We start from the raw sequence: 21,947 nt of genomic DNA on the forward strand, positions 1-21,947 counted from the left end.
TATTCTCCTCTCCAGTTCAGGCCTCCCCTCCTCCCATATCACAACTTTTATGGGCATCTCAGGAAAGACTTTAACTTGATATTTTTCTAAACCACTTAATTCTGATAGGGGGTGTAAGAATTAAAGAAAGGGGAAAGAAACACAAAAGAAACATGAAAAGATGGCTCACCAGTCTGGACAGACTTATTTTAGAGAAAACAAACCTGAGAGGTGCCTTCTGGCTGAGTTAGGTCAGAGCCTCACTCTCTTTACAGACTAAGAGTGTTTAAGGATTCATAGTGGGAGAGTTGATCAGAGCCTTGGACTCCTTCTGTGTTTCTTTGTTGTGCTTATGTGGGAGGGAGAGTTGTGTGCCTGTTCCCATACATCTTTCTGCAGCTGCAGGCATATCCCCCGAGTCTGCTTTTAGTTTGCCTATCTTAGTGCACCTAAAGGGAAAGAAATGTGATTAAGGCCCACTGTTTTACTGAAGCCCATTGTATGAGGGTGAAGTTTGGCAGTTACCCAAGAGACTGTCCCCCGCACCTCCCCCTGTGCCTGAGCTGTCTTTTCTGTGTTTTACTGTCTGCAATTTTTTGGCTGCTTGTAGTTAGAAGAGAAGTGATTCCCTTGAAATGCATGAGGCTAGAAAGGGAGCTGCAATTTAAAGTGGTGGTGTTTATCCGAGATGATGGTGCTCCTGTTCTATAATTCCAGACCCTATAGTTATGAAAGGACAAAGGTTAATGTGTTGTTTCTCGCTACTTCCTGCTGGGGGGCTGGGGAGACTTTCTTGGTGTTGGATTGATTGCAGGAGCAACACATCTGTAGATGTTTCTGGGTAGTTGTCTACAAAATGGCCATGATTCTGTCGGTTAAAAATTTTTGGAAAAGATTAATTAAGCTGGGTAAAAACATTAGTTCTTTTTAGCAGTGTTTCTTATTAGGCCTGATTGGTTGAGACAGAGGTAACATTTTTTTCTTAATGACAGTCAGAGGCGCATGTTTGGAAAGATCCATGTTTTTTTTTATTGTTAGTAACTGTTATTCCTGTTATGAGGATAATAATTAAGCAAAATCTTACAGTAACTGAGATTACCTATCAGATATTCCAATCCTGAGGGTACTACAGTATATAGTCCTACTGCAAATAGTAGAGTGAGTAAAGCATTTCTCATGAGGGTAGCATAGTAAATAATTTCCATTAAAAAAAAGTTGTAATATTTAGCTTAAAAGGAGAGGTAGAAACAATAAAAAGTATTTGGTGAGGTAGGGTTGAGGCTGAGTAAGATGAGTAATTTTCACTTAGTTACTTACTTTTTATCATTTTCAGCTTAAGATTTCTTATTTGTTGACAGTGATATTTAGGACATTTTTGGGCTGTCAGGGGTTGCTTCCTTAGCTTTCCAGGTTTTGACTCGAGTGTGATGTATTTAGGAGTTGATTCCTGTAACAGGTACCGTCTTAATTACCCTGGGTTCCATGGACTCACTAGACATGGGGGCAAAGGATTTTGGACACCCTTAGTTATTAGTTGTTGGCACCAGCAGTGAAGAGATTTCCTCCTGTGATGGTCGGGGGACTCAGAGGCAGTGACTGCTGAAACATCTGGTTTTTGGTTTACAGGACTTTAGGAAAGCATAGCTTATTTTAGAAACTTGTAGCGAGAAAAATTAGAATTTAAACAATAGAAAATAATAAAAAGTGAAAAACATTACACAACACTACCATTTAACTACAGGTGTGCTATACTTTTTGAAACATAATTTTCTGTCTTCAGTTTCCCATTTTTATTAAAAGACAGATTACGGTAGGATTGGTTTGCTTTATTATACTTGGCTTAATTATTTGCATACAGTGCAGCAAGAATTATTATTTGTTACATAGGCCTTTTAAATTAGCTTTGATGGAACTTTGTTCCATAGAAGGAATCTGAGATAAGGCCTTTTTAAAGCCAACCCCATTTATGAATTTGTACCATTAAATACCTATGAGTTGGTGAATTTCTCTTCTCTTGAGGTCCCAAGATAACTTAGGGTTCCTGGCCTGCTAGAAAGTGACATTCTTTACTTACCATGGATCAGAAACCCTGTACAGGGACTCTGTAGACAAAATATGAGGTTAGTTTTCCAAGGGCTTTATTGGCTTCATAAGTTGAGTTTGATTCCTTAAAGGAAAGCACACCATTCCAGTCAAAGCCTTGGTAAAATAACCAGTTTTTCCAATTGTGTCCTGTTACAAAACAAAAACAGATTCTTATTGCACTTATGCAAATAACTATATTGCCATAATTTAAGAATACTCACAGATAGTTTCCAAATTTTGGAGAAAATCAGGTAGACCGAAACAAGTATGCTCCAAATTTTGTTTATGGGAGTAAACTAAATTGTTAAAAGTTGTTAATAGCTCAAAAGAAAAATGTCTTTCACTTTGAAAAGCAAAACAAAGGATTACAATACTTTAAGCAAAATGTTAAAAAGATTAGCTTCCTATTAATTTAATTTATGCAGCTAATTCCTGTCCTGTTTGATATTAATTAACATTTTAGCTCTTTAAAAGTCCTGAATGTTTTTCCTCTATTTTGATGTTACAATCTCCAAAGTTATCAGAAACCTGCATTTAAGAGTACCTGTTAGAGATTTATAGCTGATTATAAAACCACCTTTTGAAGAAGACCAAAACAAGGCAACAATTGCTTATGGATAACAAAAAGTTTTAAGGTAGCCATAGTTGAAGACACAATTGACAAGGATATCTGTTACCCCTGTGGCACACAATAATTTTAACATAACAATTATAATTATTGCTGATAATACACACTAAGATATATGGGAATTATAGGTGTTTCCTATAACTTTGGGACACATACAATAATGTATTTATATAAATATAGCCCAAAGAAAGCTAAACACTATTTTATATTTGACAATGCTTTCTGCATGATTTTATACTAAATAAGCCAAATTTTACTTTTATATTAGTGTGCTATTAAGTTTAAATTTATTTTTTAATAAAACCTTGTATACATATTTACCCAATTTTAATGTCTGAGCATAAGGTAAGATTTTTACAGACTCTTTTTAACCCTTTATAATTTTTGCTAAAGAGCAAGTTAGTGCTTTAAGAAAAACCCATTGTGCTTTTATTTTAATGCTCAATTTACAGAAAAACTGGATGATGCCCGTTTAACCTTAGCCACTATGTTTACACACAGAATTTCCTTTACAATTAACCTTCCAAAACTTGCTTAAGCCTTTAAAACAATTCTTCAACCTTTGAATGGAGGTAAAAATCCACATTCTTATGCCTCCTTAATAATCTTTTTACCAAAAGTATATTTTACTTTTCTTACACACCTTGCACATAAACTGTTTCTTCAATAGTTTTAAATACATGTTACACTGTTAACTTTCAGCAACCTTTACTTTTGTTGAAAACCTTCATAAGTTTGGGATTTTAATTCTGTACTAGGTGTAGAGACTAGGACCCAGACAGAAGCGCAGATAAGGTCTGACTTATTCCAGCATTTAATTTCATGTGTCCTAGGTTTTACTTAGCTGCAAACAGGCAAGTTGTACAGCTAACAGTTATAGTGGCATTTTATAAAGCATTTAGGAGGCCTAATTACTTTTAAATTGTATAACATTTCTTGCATAAATTCCCTTTTATAAAATTTTCCATGACCTCACAGTCAATTTCTGATATGCCTTAATTTTTTGACTTGTAAACATTTCTTTCTTTAAACAACCAGTTAATTTACTTTAGGACAAGAATTTACCATTAAGATTTTTTAAATATAAGTTATCTTTTTTAAAATATTAAAGGTAACAGTTCTTTCCCAAAAAAAAATCCTTCATGTCTGTGGACTAGACTGCCTAAGGCCACAAGATTAAAAGTAAGGATATTTTACTAAATAGTTTAAGATGCAGCTATCTTCATTAAACTAATATTAATTTTTATTTATTAAAAATTACACAAGCAAAGATTATTTTGTTTGGGCTGAGTTTTACTTTTGTAGCCTCTATGCCAAATTTTGACACCTTATAGTACTTGGCAGAGATAAGTATGAAATTGCTTGATTAATAAATGCAAACAAAAATGTATGCTGGCAACTCTTAAGACATTTCTAATTTTACTGTACCAGTAAGTTTCAAAGATCAAAGTCACGTGAACTGAAAGGTTCCACAGCCTTTTTTCCTTAAAAATATTTAAGTGCTTATTTTCCTTAGGACAATTAATTAGAGCTCTTTTAATAGACATTGCACACATAACACACATATAGCCACACAGACAACCAGAAGAAGATCTAGTAGTTATAAGATTTACATTTGCTAATTTCCTGATTGGATAATTGGCCTCCAGATGAGGCCCTTTAAGAACAGGGCTAGGAAAACAATTTTTAGGGCCTAATGAACAAGCATAGCTGGAAGACAAAGACAGATTTTGAGAGATACTTATTTCCCTTTAATTCCAGGGGCTCCATAAGGAAAACAGAGAATTTTTCTAAAATGAGATTTGTGGCACCTTTTCTATTTTCCCAGGGAGTCCCAGGCTACCAGAAGTTATTTTAGGGTTTTTTATGTATGCACTAAGAGTGGCAAGACAGAATGGAGAAAAGTAATTCAGTTAACTGGGGAAAAAAACCTTTTCCAGGAAAACAAGATTGATGAAGAGAAAAATATAAAAGCCTTTTGAATATACTTATAACTTTGATCAGCAACAAATCAGACATGGAGAAAGGGACATGAATGCAAGCAATGCCTTTAACCCCAGTCACTTCCCAGAGAGAGAGGATGGCAGAAGTGGTTTTTGAATGTGTAACAGGTGCAGAATGAGAAGGAGTGGGGTTTTGGGACTGAAAGCTTGGAGGCAGGATGAACCATGGGGGCAGAGGGTTAGGACAAGTGAGAAGCAGATGCAAAGGCATAAGAATACAGAAGGGGTTCATCTGAGAAGAAACTAGAAAACCTGAACATAACTATAAACAAATAGTGGTACAAACTTACACAGCCAAAAAAGACTTCAAGAAAAACTCCCCTAGAAAACTGAAAAGCCAGACATACTAACAAAACGATTAAAAAAAAAAATCTACTCAGACTTTCGGCCTTTCTCCCTATACAAACCAATAAAAAGAATAATAAGCATCACTGTTTATATTATCTGTAAAATTTTAATTAATGAAAAATAATTTTCTTAAAGAACACTCAACTAAAGGTTGATATCGAAACTATAGGTATATTTAAAAGGCCTTTATAGTTTTCTCTTCTTAGATCTTGTTTTTCTGGAAAAGGTTTTATTCTCAGTCAACTAAATTACTTTCCTCCACTCTGTCTTACCACCCTTAATACCTGCATAAAAGGCCCTAAGATGACTTCTGATGACCTGGGACTCCTTTGGAAATAAAAGAAAAACCATATACACACCTACACAACAAATTCCATTTTGAGAGAAATCTCTGTTTTCCTTGTGGAACCTGAACCCAAAGAATTAGAGACAGATAAATCCCTCTCAAAATCTATTTTTGTCTTCCAACTAAACCTATTTATTAGTCCCTAGAAACTGCCCATTTTCCTAGCCCCATTCTTAAAAAAAAAAAAAAACTCCATCCTGAGACCAATAATCCAATCAGAAGATTGACAAACAGAAAATTTTACAACTACTAGATCTTCTTCTGTCTATATAGTCATATATATGTTAGATATGTGATGTCTATAAAAAAAAGAACTGTAATTAATTGACCTAAAAAAAAACCACCAAAGATTTTTGAAGGAAAATTAAAAATTATAATGCCTCTTAGTTCACATGTCTTTAATCTTTACAAAATAAAAAGTCTTAAAAAGTATTGGTAAAATACAAATGTCTTCAAGATATAAATATGTGATATGTATTATACAAGTCATATACTAAATTTACTAAATATTTTAAGATTGCAAACTACTTCTTTGACCTTTAAAAACTGTTTGACTTTCATATTTCAAAATTAATAAGACCTGAGGACATATAGAAATAACCACACCTCTAACTATACTAGAAAAACTCAGACTTTATGCCTAACATATCACTAAAACAACTTACCAGGTTTTACACTAAAGTTAAAAATTACTAAGAACTACCATTATGATATATAATTGAGACTACTATAAATAAATTTACATACAAACTATGTAAAAACAGTAAAAAGTGTTTTTAATAAAAAATTATGAAAAGACATCAAAATAAATATTTTGCCTAGGAATAAAAGACTGTCTTAAATAAAATAAAATAAAAATGAAAGATTAAACAGGTTGTGAAAAGTTATAAAAATTTTACAAAACCACGGTCTATATAAACATATTAACTAAATTAAAAAATATTACATGTTTTTTCATAAATCGAACATTGAAATAAAAAACAAGGTTTTCTTTATTTTGTTATTATTATACTTTAAGTTTTAGGGTACATGTGCACAATGTGCAGGTTAGTTACATATGTATACATGTGCCATGCTGATGTGCTGCACCCATTAACTCGTCATTTAGCATTAGGTATATCTCCTAATGCTATCCCTCTCCCCTCCCCCCTCCCCCAACCCTGCAACAGTCCCCAGAGTGTGATGTTCCCCTTCCTGTGTCCATGTGTTCTCATTGTTCAATTCCCACCTATGAGTGAGAATGTGCGACGTTTGGTTTTTTGTTCTTGCGATAGTTTACTGAGAATGATGATTTCCAATTTCATCCATGTACCTACAAAGGACATGAACTCATCATTTTTTATGGCTGCATAGTATTCCATGGTGTATATGTGCCACATTTTCTTAGTCCAGCCTATCATTGTTGGACATTTGGGTTGGTTCCAAGTCTTTGCTGTTGTGAATAGTGCGGCAATAAACATATGTGTGCATATGTCTTTATAGCAGCATGATTTATAGTCCTTTGGGTATATAACCAGTAATGGGATGGCTAGGTCAAATGGTATTTCTAGTTCTAGATCCCTGAGGAATCGCCACACTGACTTCCACAATGTTTGAACTAGTTGACAGTCCCACCAACAGTGTAAAAGTGTTACTATTTCTCCACATCCTCTCCAGCACCTGTTATTTCCTGACTTTTTAATGATTGCCATTCTAACTGGTGTGAGATGGTATCTCATTGTGGTTTTGATTTGCATTTCTCTGATGGCCAGTGATGGTGAGCATTTTTTCATGTGTTTTTTTGGCTGCATAAATGTCTTCTTTTGAGAAGTGTCTGTTCATATCCTTCGCCCACTTTTTGATGGGGTTGTTTGTTTTTTTCTTGTAAATTTGTTTGAGTTCATTGTAGATTCTGGATATTAGCCCTTTGTCAGATGAGTAGATTGCAAAAATTTTCTCCCATTCTGTAGGTTGCCTGTTCACTCTGAGGGTAGTTTCTTTTGCTGTGCAGAAGCTCTTTAGTTTAATTAGATCCCATTTGTCAATTTTGGCTTCTGTTGCCATTGCTTTTGGTGTTTTAGACATGAAGTCCTTGCCCATGCCTATGTCCTGAATGGTAATGCCTAGGTTTTCTTCTAGGGATTTTATGGTTTTAGGTCTAACGTTTAAGTCCTTAATCCATCTTGAATTAATTTTTGTGTAAGGTGTAAGGAAAGGATCCAGTTTCAGCTTTCTACATATGGCTAGCCAGTTTTCCCAGCACCATTTATTAAATAGGGAATCCTTTCCCCATTGCTTGTTTTTCTCAGGTTTGTCAAAGATCAGATAGTTGTAGATATGCGGCGTTATTTCTGAGGGCTCTGTTCTGTTCCATTGATCTATATCTCTGTTTTGGTGCCAGTACCATGCTGTTTTGGTTACTGTAGCCTTGTAGTATAGTTTGAAGTCAGGTAGCGTGATGCCTCCAGCTTTCTTCTTTTGGCTTAGGATTGACTTGGTGATGCAGGCTCTTTTTTGGTTCCATATGAACTTTAAAGTAGTTTTTTCCAATTCTGTGAAGAAAGGCATTGGTAGCTTGATGGGGATGGCATTGAATCTATAAATTACCTTGGGCAGTATGGCCATTTTCACGATATTGATTCTTCCTACCCATGAGCATGGAATGTTCTTCCATTTGTTTGTATCCTCTTTTATTTCCTTGAGCAGTGGTTTGTAGTTCACCTTGAAGAGGTCCTTCACATCCCTTGTAAGTTGGATTCCTAGGTATTTTATTCTCTTTGAAGCAATCGTGAATGGGAGTTCACTCATATTTTGGCTCTCTGTTTGTCTGTTATTGGTGTATAAGAATGCTTGTGATTTTTGTACATTGCGTTTGTATCCTGAGACTTTGCTGAAGTTGCTTATCAGCTTAAGGAGATTTTGGGCTGAGACAATGGGGTTTTCTAGATATACAATCATGTCATCTGCAAACAGGGACAATTTGACTTCCTCTTTTCCAATTGAATACCCTTTATTTCCTTCTCCTGCCTAATTGCCCTGGCCAGAACTTCCAACACTATGTTGAATAGGAGTGGTGAGAGAGGGCATCCCTGTCTTGTGCCAGTTTTCAAAGGGAATGCTTCCAGTTTTTGCCCATTCAGTATGATATTGGCTGTGGGTTTGTCATAGATAGCTCTTATTATTTTGAGATGCATCCCATCAATACCTAATTTATTGAGAGTTTTTAGCATGAAGCATTGTTGAATTTTGTCAAAGGCCTTTTCTGCATCTATTGAGATAATCATGTGATTTTTGTCTTTGGTTCTGTTTATATGCTGGATTACATTTATTGATTTGCATATATTGAACCAGCCTTGCATCCCAGGGATGAAGCCCACTTGATCATGGTGGATAAGCTTTTTGATGTGCTGCTGGATTCGGTTTGCCAGTGTTTTATTGAGGATTTTTGCATCAATGTTCATCAAGGATACTGGTCTAAAATTCTCTTTTTTGGTTTTGTCTCTGCCCGGGTTTGGTATCAGGATGATGCTGGCCTCGTAAAATGAGTTAGGGAGGATTCCCTCTTTTTCTATTTATTGGAATAGTTTCAGAAGGAATGGTAGCAGTTCCTCCTTGTTCCTCTGGTAGAATTCGGCTGTGAATCCATCTGGTCCTGGACTCTTTTTGGTTGGTAAGCTATTGATTATTGCCACAATTTCAGATCCTGTTATTGGTCTATTCAGAGATTCAACTTCTTCCTGGTTTAGTCTTGGGAGGGTGTATGTGTCAAGGAATTTATCCATTTCTTCTAGATTTTCCAGTTTATTTGCATAGAGGTGTTTGTAGTATTCTCTGATGGTAGTTTGTATTTCTGTGGGATCAGTGGTGATATCCCCTTTATCATTTTTTATTGCATCTATTTGATTCTTCTCTCTTTTCGTCTTTATTAGTCTTGCTAGTGGTCTATCAATTTTGTTGATCCTTTCAAAAAAACAGCTCCTGGATTCATTAATTTTTTGAAGGGTTTTTTGTGTCTCTATTTCCTTCAGTTCTGCTCTGATTTTAGTTACTTCTTGCCTTCTGCTAGCTTTTGAATGTGTTTGCTCTTGCTTTTCTAGTTCTTTTAATTGTGATGTTAGGGTGTCAATTTTAGATCTTTCCTTCTTTCTCTTGTGGGCATTTAGTGCCATAAATTTCCCTCTACACACTGCTTTGAATGTGTCCCAGAGATTCTGGTATGTTGTGTCTTTGTTCTCATTGGTTTCAAAGAACATCTTTATTTCTGCTTTCATTTCGTTATGTACCCAGTAGTCATTCAGGAGCAGGTTGTTCAGTTTCCATGTAGTTGAGCAGTTTTGAGTGAGTTTCTTAATCCTGAGTTCTAGTTTGATTGCACTGTGGTCTGAGAGACAGTTTGTTATAATTTCTGTTCTTTTACATTTGCTGAGGAGAGCTTTGCTTCCAACCATGTGGTCAATTTTGGAATAGGTGTGGTGTGGTGCTGAAAAAAATGTATATTCTGTTGATTTGGGGTGGAGAGTTCTGTAGATGTCTATTAGGTCCGCTTGGTGCAGAGCTGAGTTCAATTCCTGGGTATCCTTTTTAACTTTCTGTCTCATTGATCTGTCTAATGTTGACAGTGGGGTGTTAAAGTCTCCCATTATTATTGTGTGGGAGTCTAAGTCTCTTTGTAGGTCACTCAGGACTTGCTTTATGAATCTGGGTGCTTCTGTATTGGATGCATATATATTTAGGATAGTTAGCTCTTCTTGTTGAATTGATCCCTTTACCATTATGTAATGGCCTCGTCTCTTTTGATCTTTGTTGGTTTGAAATCTGTTTTATCATAGACTAGGATTGCAAGCCCTGCCTTTTTTTGTTTTCCATTTGCTTGGTAGATCTTCCTCCATCCTTTTATTTTGAGCCTATGTGTGTCTCTGCACATGAGATGGGTTTCCTGAATACAGCACACTGATGGGTCTTGACTCTTTATCCAATTTGCCAGTCTGTGGCTTTTAATTGGAGCATTTAGTCCATTTGCATTTAAAGTTAATATTATTATGTTTGAATTTGATCCTGTGATTATGATGTTAGCTGGTTATTTTGCTCATTAGTTGATGCAGTTTCTTCCTAGCCTGGATGGTCTTTACAATTTGGCATGATTTTGCAGTGGCTGGTACTGGTTGTTCCTTTCCATGTTTAGTGCTTCCTTCAGGAGCTCTTTTAGGGCAGGCCTGGTGGTGACAAAATCTCTCAGCATTTGCTTGTCTGTAAAGTATTTTATTTCTCCTTCACTTATGAAGCTTAGTTTGGCTGGATATGAAATTCTGGGTTGAAAATTCTTTTCTTTAAGAATGTTGAATATTGGCCCCCACTCTCTTCTGGCTTGTAGAGTTTCTGCCCAGAGATCTGCTGTTAGTCTGATGAGCTTCCCTTTGTGGGTAACCCGACCTTTCTCTCTGGCTGCCCTTAACATTTTTTCCTTCATTTCAACTTTGGTGAATCTGACAATTATGTATCTTGGAGTTGCTCTTCTCGAGGAGTATCTTTGTGGCGTTCTCTGTATTTCCTGAATCTGAACGTTGGCCTGCCTTGCTAGATTGGAGAAGTTCTCCTGGATAATATCCTGCAGAGTGTTTTCCAACTTGGTTCCATTCTCCCCATCACTTTCAGGTACACCAATCAGACGTAGATTTGGTCTTTTCACATAGTCCCATATTTCTTGGAGGCTTTGTTCATTTCTTTTTATTCTTTTTTCTCTAAACTTCCCTTCTCCCTTCATTTCATTCGTTTCATCTTCCATCACTGATACCCTTTCTTCCAGTTGATCACATCAGCTCCTGAGGCTTCTGCATTCTTCACGTAGTTCTTGAGCCTTGGCTTTCAGCTCCTTCAGCTCCTTTAAGCACTTCTCTGTATTCGTTATTCTAATTATACATTCATCTAAATTTTTTTCAAAGTTTTTAACTTCTTTGCCTTTGGTTTGAATTTCCTCCTGTAGCTCAGAGTAGTTTGATCATCTGAAGCCTTCTTCTCTCAACTTGTCAAAGTCATTCTCCATCCAGCTTTGTTCCATTGCTGGTGAGGAACTGTGTTCGTTTGGAGGAGGAGAGGCACTCTGCTTTTTAGAGTTTTTAGTTTTTCTGCTCTGTTTTTTCCCCATCTTTGTGGTTTTATCTACTTTTGGTCTTTGATGATGGTGATGCACAGATGGGCATTGGTGTGGATGTCCTTTCTTTTTGTTAGTTTTCCTTCTAACAGACAGGACCCTCAGCTGCAGGTCTGTTGGAGTTTGCTAGAGGTCCACTCCAGACCCTGTTCACCTGGGTATCCACAGCGGAGATTGCAGAACAGCGGATTTTCATGAACTGCGAATGCTGCTGTCTGATCATTCCTCTGGAAGTTTTGTCTCAAATGAGTACCTGGCTGTGTGCGGTGTCAGTCTGCCCCTACTGGGGGCTGCCTCCCAGTTAGGCTGCTCAGGGGTTAGGGGTCAGGGACCCACTTGAGGAGACAGTCTGCCTGTTCTCAGAGCTCCAGCTGCGTGCTGGGAGAACCACTGCTCTCTTCAAAGCTGTCAGACAGGGACATTTAAGTCTGCAGAGGTTACTGCTGTCTTTTTGTTTGTCTGTGCCCTGCCCCCAGAGGTGGAGCCTACAGAGGCAGGCAGGCCTCCTTGAGCTGTGGTGGGCTCGAGCTTCCAGGCTGCTTTGTTTACCTAAGCAAGCCTGGGCAATGGCGGGTGCCCCTCCCCCAGCCTGGCTGTCACCTTGCAGTTTGATCTCAGACTGCTGTGCTAGCAATCAGCTAGACTCCGTGGACATAGGACCCTCCAAGCCACGTGTGGGATATAATCTCCTGGTGCACTGTTTTTTAAGCCTGTCGGAAAAGCGCGGTATTAGGGTAGGAGTGACCCGATTTTCCAGCTGCCGTCTGTCACCCTTTTCTTTGACTAGGAAAGGGAACTCCCTGACCCCTTGCACTTCCCGAGTGAGGCAATGCCTCGCCCTGCTTCGGCTCATGCACGGTGCACTGCACCCACTGTCCTGTGCCCACTGTCTGGCACTCCCTTGTGAGATGAACCCAGTACCTCAGATGGAAATGCAGAAATCACCCGTCTTCTGCATCACTCATGCTGGGAGCTGTAGACCGGAGCTGTTCCTATTCGGCCTTCTTGGCTGCCACCCCAAGGTTTTCTTAAGAAGCTAATCTACTTTAACAATATGTATAAAGAATTATTAAAGGTTTATAAAAATCTCATCTCATTGTCAAATTGGTTAAGATTAAATAGAATTATCTATAGTTTCATTAAAAATTGGGATTGACATTAATAAAAAACTAATAAAAGGGTGAAATTCGACTTTCTTTTGAACAAGATTTTCAAGTCATAATAAAGACTTATAAAAAGTGTTTACTTTTTCAAATTTTTAAATCATCTTAACAAAACAAATGACTTATGGTAATCTGAAATTCTGTTTCATAATATCAATTGGCTTTAAACTTCTAACATATTCGACAGGCTTCCCAAAATTAAACTTGAGTTTCAAGATTGTCTTCCCTGATCCCTAATGTTTAAATACTATAGAAGGCCCCTAAAACAACCCCAAAAAAGTGAACAGGATCACTTGACATATTTAAATATGTGAGACTGCCAAAATGATATTTAATCTTCCTCAAGTTATATTTCAGTAAATAATATTAATATATGTTCCAAAACCATATAAGATGTCTAAGATTCTAATGTCTAAATATATACTGTCAATCATAATTAAGGTTATTGTGTTAAACTATTGTAAACCACAGAAATAACCAAATTACTTTGTCAATCATATTCTTAGCTACAACTACCCTGGACATTTTGTCATTCACAGGCAATTGTTACCTTGTTTTAATCCACTTCAAAAGATGATTTATAATCAACTATAAGACTTTAACAAACACTCTCAAATACAAGTTTCTAATAAAAAAACATGCAAGACTCACAAAAAACTAAAATGTTTATAAATATCAAACAGAACAAGAGTTAACAAAATAGACTAATAGAAAACTGAAGTAATCCTCTTTAACTTTTCACTAAAAAATTACTGATCATCATTTTGTTTTTTTCAGAGTCAAAAAACTTTTGAAAGAACTACAACTTTTAACGATTGAATAACATACACTTCTGTGAACAAAATTTAAAACATATTTATTTATCTCTACCTGGTTCCTCTGAAATTCAGAAACTAATTATAAATATTCAAGACTTATAACAATATAATTGCTTACATCAGTACAATAAAAATCCATTTTCTTTTACAAGACACAATTTTTAAAAATGATTATTTTACCAAGACTTTGACTGGAAGGATATATTTCCCTTTGAATAATCAAACTTAACTTCCAAAACCAATAAAAACCTCTTAGAAAAACTGGCCTCATACCTTGTCTATGCAGTTCCCAAACAGGGTTCCTAACCTATAATAAATAAAGAATGTCACTTTCTAACAGGCTCAAGAACCCCATATTCTTGGGACCTCAAAAAGAGAAAAATTGACCCAACTCATAAATATTTGAGAGTACAAACCCATGACTAGACTCAACTTTAAACTGAGGTATTATTATCTGAGGTTACTTATGGAATAGAATTCCATCAAAACCAATTTAAAAACCCTATATAAAATAATTATTGTAAGGCCAGGTGTGGTGGCTTATGCCTATAATCCTAGCACTTTGGGAGGCCGAGGCAGGCAGATTGCCTGAGCTCAGGAGTTCAAGACCAGCCTGGGCAACATAGTGAAACCCTGTCTCTACGAAAATACAAAAAATTAGCTGGGTGTGGCAGCATGCACCTGTAGTCCCAGCTACTCAAGAGGCTGAGGTAGGAGAATTGCTTGAACCCAGGAGGTGGAGGTTGTAGTGAGCCGAGATCATGCCATTGCACTCCAGCCTGGGCAGGAGAGCAGACTCTGTCTCAAAAAAAAAAAAATTATTCTTACTATTCTTTATACAGTTAATCAGACCAAATATGAAACTAAAATTTATTTTACAAACAACTCAGTACTATCCTATCATGACTTGTTTTTGACAAAAATAAGAACTAGAGAGAAAAATAGTGTGTCAAACTTGCCATACATTTGTTATTAAATTCTAGTCTCACTAATTATTTTTAAATGTTTACCTACATTTTAGACTAACCCTACTTATTCTTATGAACTAACCAACAATCTCTGACTACAACAAAAAATAAAAACAGTAAAAGATAAATAATATAAAATTTAGAACAATATTCTAGTTCTGAACAATTATCCTACAAATCCTACCAGGTCATAGGAATATATAGAATACCCATAATCCAGAGGTTGCTTTATTTGAGAAAAGAAGACCAAAAAAAACTAAGCAAAACCAAGCTCCATACACCGAAATTGTAACAGACATAACTATAACTACCAATTATCAGGACGTATCAACAACCTCAGAATTTTTAAACTATCCTTATCCCCCCTTGTTTCATTTTAATACATGTACTCTAATAGCCCAAATTATTTCTTCTCACATAAAAACTATCAAACTCTAAATGGTAATACTAACACCACCACACATAAACATATCTTTCTTCCAAAGATCATTAAACCAACCCCAGGAAGAACTCTAACTACTGTTCCCCACATGACACCACCATCCGACAAAAAAATAGCCAGAAAAGTCAACACCCAGTCTCCCTAACGACAATTAGGGACTCCACTCCTGAGGGTAAAAATGAGAGAAAAAACTTAAACAGTTAGAGTGAGTTCTTGGTAAAACTCCTTTAAACAGAGAAACAGCTTGAAAAAAATCAGACTACATACGCAAATAAGGAAACTTACACAAACCTCCAGCTCACTCAGATAAAAAAACAAGGCCCAACATCAAAATGCCTTTGTCCTTTATGCCTAAGACATGGCAACAACTGCACTCATAGGAGAACAAGAACCAACAGAGAAACACATTTGTCTTTTGTGTAACCAACAGACTTCTAGGAAAGTCTCTTTTTCTTTTGTGGGCATGTATATGGTGGGCTCCAGTGGACTCTGGTGGGCACTTTCCTTTCCTTTTGTGGACATGTGGACCGTGAGATGAGCTTTTATGAATTATCATTCAGCATCTGACTGCTCCTGGGCCAAGGTCCCGGGCCAAGCTATCACTTCAACTCCTGATTAGTCCCGGACCAAGGTCCTGGACCAAACTTTCACTTTAGTCTCTGATTGGTCCCAGATCAAGGTCCCAGGACAAGCTGAGTTACACTTTCTCCAAGACCAGTCAACAAATTCTTTTCTTTCCCAGTCCATCAAAACCCTAGACCTGACCTCATAGTTAACAATCCATCCAGACCCCCTCTCTACTTGAGAAAATCTTCCTTCTTTCACTTATTAAACTTTCACTCCAACCTTACCCTTTGTGTCCACAATCCTTAATTTTCTCAGTCATAAGACAAAAAACTTCAGATAATCCCTTAAAATGAAAGACTACTATATTTTTAATCCATTGATGAGACTGTAACAGAATCACAGTGGCTTCTTATATGGCAAAAAGTTTGGATGGTTGAAACTCTCTGGCAAATACTTCCAGCCCCAATAACCTCACAGCAAAGCTGCCACTAAGTATTCATTTTGGCTTTTGATTCCTCCTGGGCCCTTGGCCCTTCACATTTCTAACCAAGAGTAGAGTGGCTCTGACCAGAGCAAAAGATGAGAACAGTCTGAGCTTGCATTTTTAAAACGTAACAAATTTTAATGAGTACTTACCTAGGCCAGTTGTTAAGGAATTAAATAAGATAATGCATGTAAAACACCTAAAATACATGGAAAGCATTTGATATATTAGGTAACATTGATACTTTTAATAAAGATAATATACCCACAAAATTATCAATCTCAGAATCCCCACAATCAATAACTTGCCATGCCACTTAAAGCAAAAAAGATCTCTGTGACCTTGAGAGGGGCAAGTTAGAGACAGTTAAATGAAATCCCAGATGAGCCCTTCCAAGCATCCACTGTCTACGCAAGTGCAGGGCTCTTGCCTGATGACTGCCCTCCAAGTACAGCTGACCTAAGAAACTTCAGCCTCCTGGGGTTCACTTACGTGATCAGGAGCGTAAGTGCCAAATCCCAGCACTGGCATGAAGTGTCCATCATTCAGCCTCACTGAATGGCTTTGCTTCAGATCCGTCATCATCCCCAGCTAACCTGTCTTTCCTCCTTTTCCTCACTGACAGCCCAGCAGGAGACAAGGCTCCTGCGTTCTTTATTTGCACCAAATGCAGGATGGGCGGGATGGAGATGACAGCTGCCAATGATTTCAAAACGAAGCTGGAATCAGTCCAGTGCCTTTTCTCTGATTCTTGTGTCTCTGTGGGAGTATTTTACAGAAAACTCATTCAGAAATGCTGTGAATGCCAGAGGACTTTGATTTTCTCCTCCGTGTTGTTCACACTTGATTCCTTAGTTGAAAAATGAACCACGCCAATCTGTCCTTGATAAGTACACTAGACTTCCTTTACAAGAGGCAAAGTTATTATTAGGGTGGTCATTTCAAAACACTAATTCTACTACAGAAATGAAGTTAACTTTCTCACTTATATTTGATTGTTAATCCCTTTAAAAACAGCTTATTAGAATTCCTTGAATAAAGCTTGAGGCCTGGTGCCAGCCATGCATGTAATGAAATTTCTTAAGAACACCCACCCCTATTCCCAGTATATTTCCCTCCTGTGTCAAGCCACACTCCATTTTCTCTGACTTGTTTCCTTGAATGTTTTGCAGAAAAAACTTGTCTGAGATCATGGATACATTTCTATGCTCTTGCCTTTGTTCCAGCCATTGTCTCTTTTTAGAACAGCCTGCTCAACTCGCTCCTGGTCTCCAGCGGGTTTCTTATCTTTTACTTATCCTAAAAGCACCTCCTACAGTCTAACATCCTTTATGACTCCTTCTTTTTATTGTTGTTTTTTGTTTGTTTGTTTTGAACAAAGATAGGAGATAGCAAAGCAGCCTGGGTCTTAACAGAACAGCTTGGAATTCCAGGGCCTAAATTGCTTTTGCAAACATAAACACACACACAGCAACCATGAGAAAAATGAAAATTAAAAATGGCATCCAATTCAGATGCCAAGAGGCTCAGCCTAAATGGCCTTCTGCATAGTTCACTTTGGACACTTTCATCCTCTGTAGGTGAGGACAACAGGTCTGGACCAAGGTTAATACCTTAAATGGTTCGAAATAACTGACTTTGGGCAGGGTGCAGTGGCTCATGCCTGTAATCCCAGCACTTTGGGAGGCTGAGGTGGGTGGATCATGAGGTCAGGAGATTGAAACCATCCTGGCTAACACGGTGAAACCCTGTCTCCACTAAAAATACAAAAAATTAGCCGGGCGTGATGGTGGGCACCTGTAATCGCAGCTACTCAAGAGGCTGAGGCAGGAGAATGGTATGAACCCGGGAGGCGGAGCTTGCAGTGAGCCAAGATTGCACCACTGCACTCTAGCCTGGGCGACAGAGCAAGACTTCTTCTCAAAAAAATAAAATAAAATAAAATAAAATAACAGACTTTGAAATAATCAGCAGGGTCACCAGTTATTGCTAAAAACACCTCTTCATCTTTTTTTTATTTTTTTCAAATTTTAAGTAATAGATTTAATTATCACATTATGAAATACTATAAAAAGAGAAGATGACTTCTTCTATAACCTCCCTGGGTGAGGTTGACCAACCTTCTCTGTGTGCCTTTTATTCTCTTAGCTTCTATGAAGCAGGTCAAAAAAAATCACATCATTGAAATTACTTACACTCTCCACTAATAAGGAGCTTCTGCTAGATAAGATGCCTAAGTGGTATTTTCTTTGGTGTTTTTATTATGCGGTGCTTTCTCCAACATGTATTTGTGCCATTGGTATTTTAGAGGCAATCCTGAAACATGACATTGTCATTTATCTTATTTTGAACCCATAGCTCTGGCTGCTCAAGGTCCGAATTCTGCCTGATTCTGATTCCCTGTAGTTTATAATTATCACAACATTGTATCAGCTATAAATCTGGCAAGTATACTATTTATATTACACTGGTAAAACTGTAGAACCCTACAGAGATGGGGTTAAGTTCTGTGTCAAGTCACAAGAAAAGCATGTCTATTAATGGTAATAGCCTGAAGCTCATCATTCACTAGATTAAAAATTTGTCTAACATGTTTGCAATATTAACCTGTATTTTGCACTAAATGGTTTACCCAAGTAAGAGACATTTCTCTCTCACTTCCCTAATTTAGCAGTCTAGGAAATTTGTTAGTGAAAGAGAGTGTGCCAATTTTATTCTTAGTAAATCCAAAGCAGGGCTTCATGCTCCCTTAAACTTGCCTTAAGCATTATCCTAAAACATTTATAGATTTGACGTCATGCTTTGTAGCAAGCACTTTTCAGAATCCACCTTTCCTAACTGGAAAGGTGTTCGTCCATGGTTTCCTGGCACTATTTTTACTTCCTCAGGTTTTCAAAAGCTACCAAGGATATGAGATGCTCTCAGGGAGCTCATGGTTTATTGGATAAGAGGTGGGCAGATGGCAAATTGTTCCCCTGTGATCCCTGCCTCCTGGTATTTATGGCCCTGTATAATGTGTATAATGCCCTCTCATCAACTGTGACTAGTACTTGTGTCTTTATTCTAAACAATTGACTATTGTAAAGAAGAGTGATATTATTTCCATCATTAGGAAATACAAAATTGTAATTTCCATTGTGCTAGGAAACTCTACTGTTTTCTCAGTTTTCAAACTTTGATAAAATTGGTGGCAACATAGGAGAGGCTCACATGGAGAGGAGCTGAGTGGGGCCTCTGGTCACCAGCCAGCTCAAAACTGAGGCTTTCATTCAGACAGTCCAGAAGAAACCAAACCCTGCCAGTTCCCCCCTGAACTTGGAAGCAGGTTATTCCCCTCTAAGCCTTCAGGAGACCCTGCTTTAGACTTATGCCTTTACTGCAGCCCATTGAGGATCTGAGCAGAGGTACTAGATCAACTCTACATGGCTGCACACAAGTCACTACAACCTTAGCAGCTTAAAACCTACACAAGGTGACAGAGTGCAAATGGCAATTATAATACAGCAAGGCACCCAAGGAAACAGAAGGACACGTGCAATTCTGGAAGAAGAGGCAGAAGGAGTGCCAGAAAATATGTTGCAATGGCCTCCATGGAACACATTCAAGAATTATATGAAAGTGTATTTCATTCAAAAATAAATAGTGAGTAGCTATAATGTGCAAGATACTGTTGTTGGCATTAAAAACAGACAAAAATCGAAGCCTGCATTGAACTCACTTTCAAGGAGACAAAAACAGACAAAAAACTAATAATTACATAGAATGAAAACCATGTTGTATGATAGGAAGCACCATGAAGGGAAAAAAGTAGGGAAAGGTGTACAGTATGGAAAGAGGGCAGGGACAATTGAAATTACAAATAGCTTAATAGCTTAAGCAGGGGATCCTCACTGAGACAGAGACATTTAAGAAAAGACCTGAAGGAGTGGAGGAAGCCAGCCTTGCTGACAGCTGAGGGAAAAGGGCTTCAAGCAGAGGGATCCTGAAGGGCATAGTCCCTGTAGCCAGGGAAGGCCACGTGTGATCTGGGAACAGCAGGATTAGGAAAGAGGTCAGAAAGGAAGGGAAGGCCATGTTTCGGCAGAGCCCTATAGGCCACTGAAAGCATTTGGCTTTCACTCTAGGACAGATAAGAAGACACTGGATGAAACTGAGCTGCTGTGTAGAGAGTAGAATGTAGGTTGGTAAGGGATAAAAGTGGAAAACTAGTTAGGAAGCTACTTAATAACCAATGTAAGAAATTGAGTAATTTGGAACAGGATGGTTGTAAAGCAGGTGAGGAGAAGTGGTCAGATTCTGGGTAATTTTTAAGGTGAACATCGGAGGCCTTGTTCACAGATTTTATATTGGTTATGAGAGAATATTAAAAGGCAAGAATCACTCCCCAAATTTAGTTCTTTATGATGGAAAGAAAGGAATCATTGAGACTGTGAAAATTTAAGGTGGAGCTAAATTGCATGGAGATTAAAGAAATTTTTTTCTGGGGCATCCTGAGCTTGAAATGCCCATTAGACCCTCAAGAGGAGGTGCTGAATGGACAATTTGTCATTCCAGTCTGAATTATTGGGGAAAGGTCTGAAGTGGAGTTCAGATTACAGCCTGCTGCAGGTTCAGATGATTGTTAGCATTTTGTAACAAAATTTTTTTTAAATTAAGGTATGTACATTGTTTCCTTAGATACTATTGCTCACCTAATGTATTACAGAATAGTGTACGCATAATTTTTATATGCAGTTGAAATTTAAAAATTATGTAATTCATTTTTGTGCTATTTTTTATGTTGGTGGTCTGGAACCCAACATTTAATATCTATAACGTATGCCTGTGTACTATGTCTTCATTATCTCTTGTCAGAGTTTTTGACTAAATTGTATTGTGTCTGGTCCTAGTATAGCTATCACAGCTCTTTTTTGATTACTACTTTCATACAATACCTATTTCTGTCTTTCATGTTCACATTATTTATGTCCTCACCTAAAGTGAGTTTCTAGTTCAGAACATAGAGTTAGGTCCTAGATTTTTTAAAATCCATTCTGCAAATCTTCCTTTGAATGTGAAAATTTAAGCCAATTTCATTCAATGTACAGTTATGAGACACACAACAACATTCTGATAAAGGATGAAACACAGAAACAATGGTGGCTTCCCCCAGTTAAGTAGGTGTTATCCCTGGGATTCAAGGTTGACTCAACATACACAAATTAAAAATGTGATTCATCACATTAACATAACTAAAGACAAAAACCACATAACCATCTGCATAGATGCAGGAAAGGCTTTTGATAAAATTCAACACTACGTCATGTTAAAAACTCAGTAAACCAGATATTGAAGGAACATGCCTCAAAATAATAAGACCCATATATGACAAACCCGCAGTCAATATCATACTAAATGGGCAAAATATGAAAGCATGCCCTTTGAAAAGTGGCACAAGACAAGGATGCCCTCTGTCACCACGCCTATTCAACGTAGTATTGGAAATCATGGTTAAGAAATCAGGCAAGACAAAGAAATAAAGGGCATCCGAATAAAAAGAGAGAAAGTAAAACTACCCCTGTTTGCAGATGACATGATTCTATATCTAGAAAACCCCCTAGTCTCATTCCAAAAGCTCTTTAACAAACTGATAAACAACTTCAGTGAAGTCTCAGAATACAAAATCAATGTACAAAAATCACTAGCATCTCTATACACCAACAGCTGTCAAGCCAACAGCCAAGTCAGAAACACAATCCCATTCCCAACTGCCATAAAAAGAATAAAATACCTATGAATACATCTAATCAGGAAGGGGAAAGATCTCTACAATGAGAACTACAAAACATAGCTCAAAGAAATCAGAGATAAAACAAACAAATGGAAAAAACATTCTATGCTCATGAATAGAAAAAATTATGTCATTAAAATGGCCATACTTCCCAAAGCAATTAATAGAGTCAATGCTATTCCTATTAAACTACCAGTGGCATTCTTCACAGAACTAGAA

General features: G+C 37.3%; 1 protein-coding gene across 2 annotated transcripts in view; it reads right to left on the reverse strand.

Moving 5' to 3' along the window:
- LOC100612887 (putative aldo-keto reductase family 1 member C8) overlaps window positions 1-16,696 on the reverse strand; it is a 36,339-nt gene extending 19,643 nt beyond the window's left edge. The window contains exon 1 of one of the 2 annotated variants that reach the window (XM_003312437.6): window positions 16,451-16,696. In XM_003312437.6, the coding sequence (XP_003312485.4) occupies window positions 16,451-16,543 (93 nt within the window). In that variant the 5' untranslated portion in view covers window positions 16,544-16,696. The remainder of the gene's footprint in view (window positions 1-16,450) is intronic. The other variant, XM_009457880.5, reaches the window with a different exon arrangement.
- Window positions 16,697-21,947: the final 5,251 nt, after the last annotated feature.

The sequence above is a fragment of the Pan troglodytes genome, chromosome 8 (assembly GCF_028858775.2).
Source record: "Pan troglodytes isolate AG18354 chromosome 8, NHGRI_mPanTro3-v2.0_pri, whole genome shotgun sequence".
NCBI lineage: Eukaryota > Metazoa > Chordata > Mammalia > Primates > Hominidae > Pan > Pan troglodytes.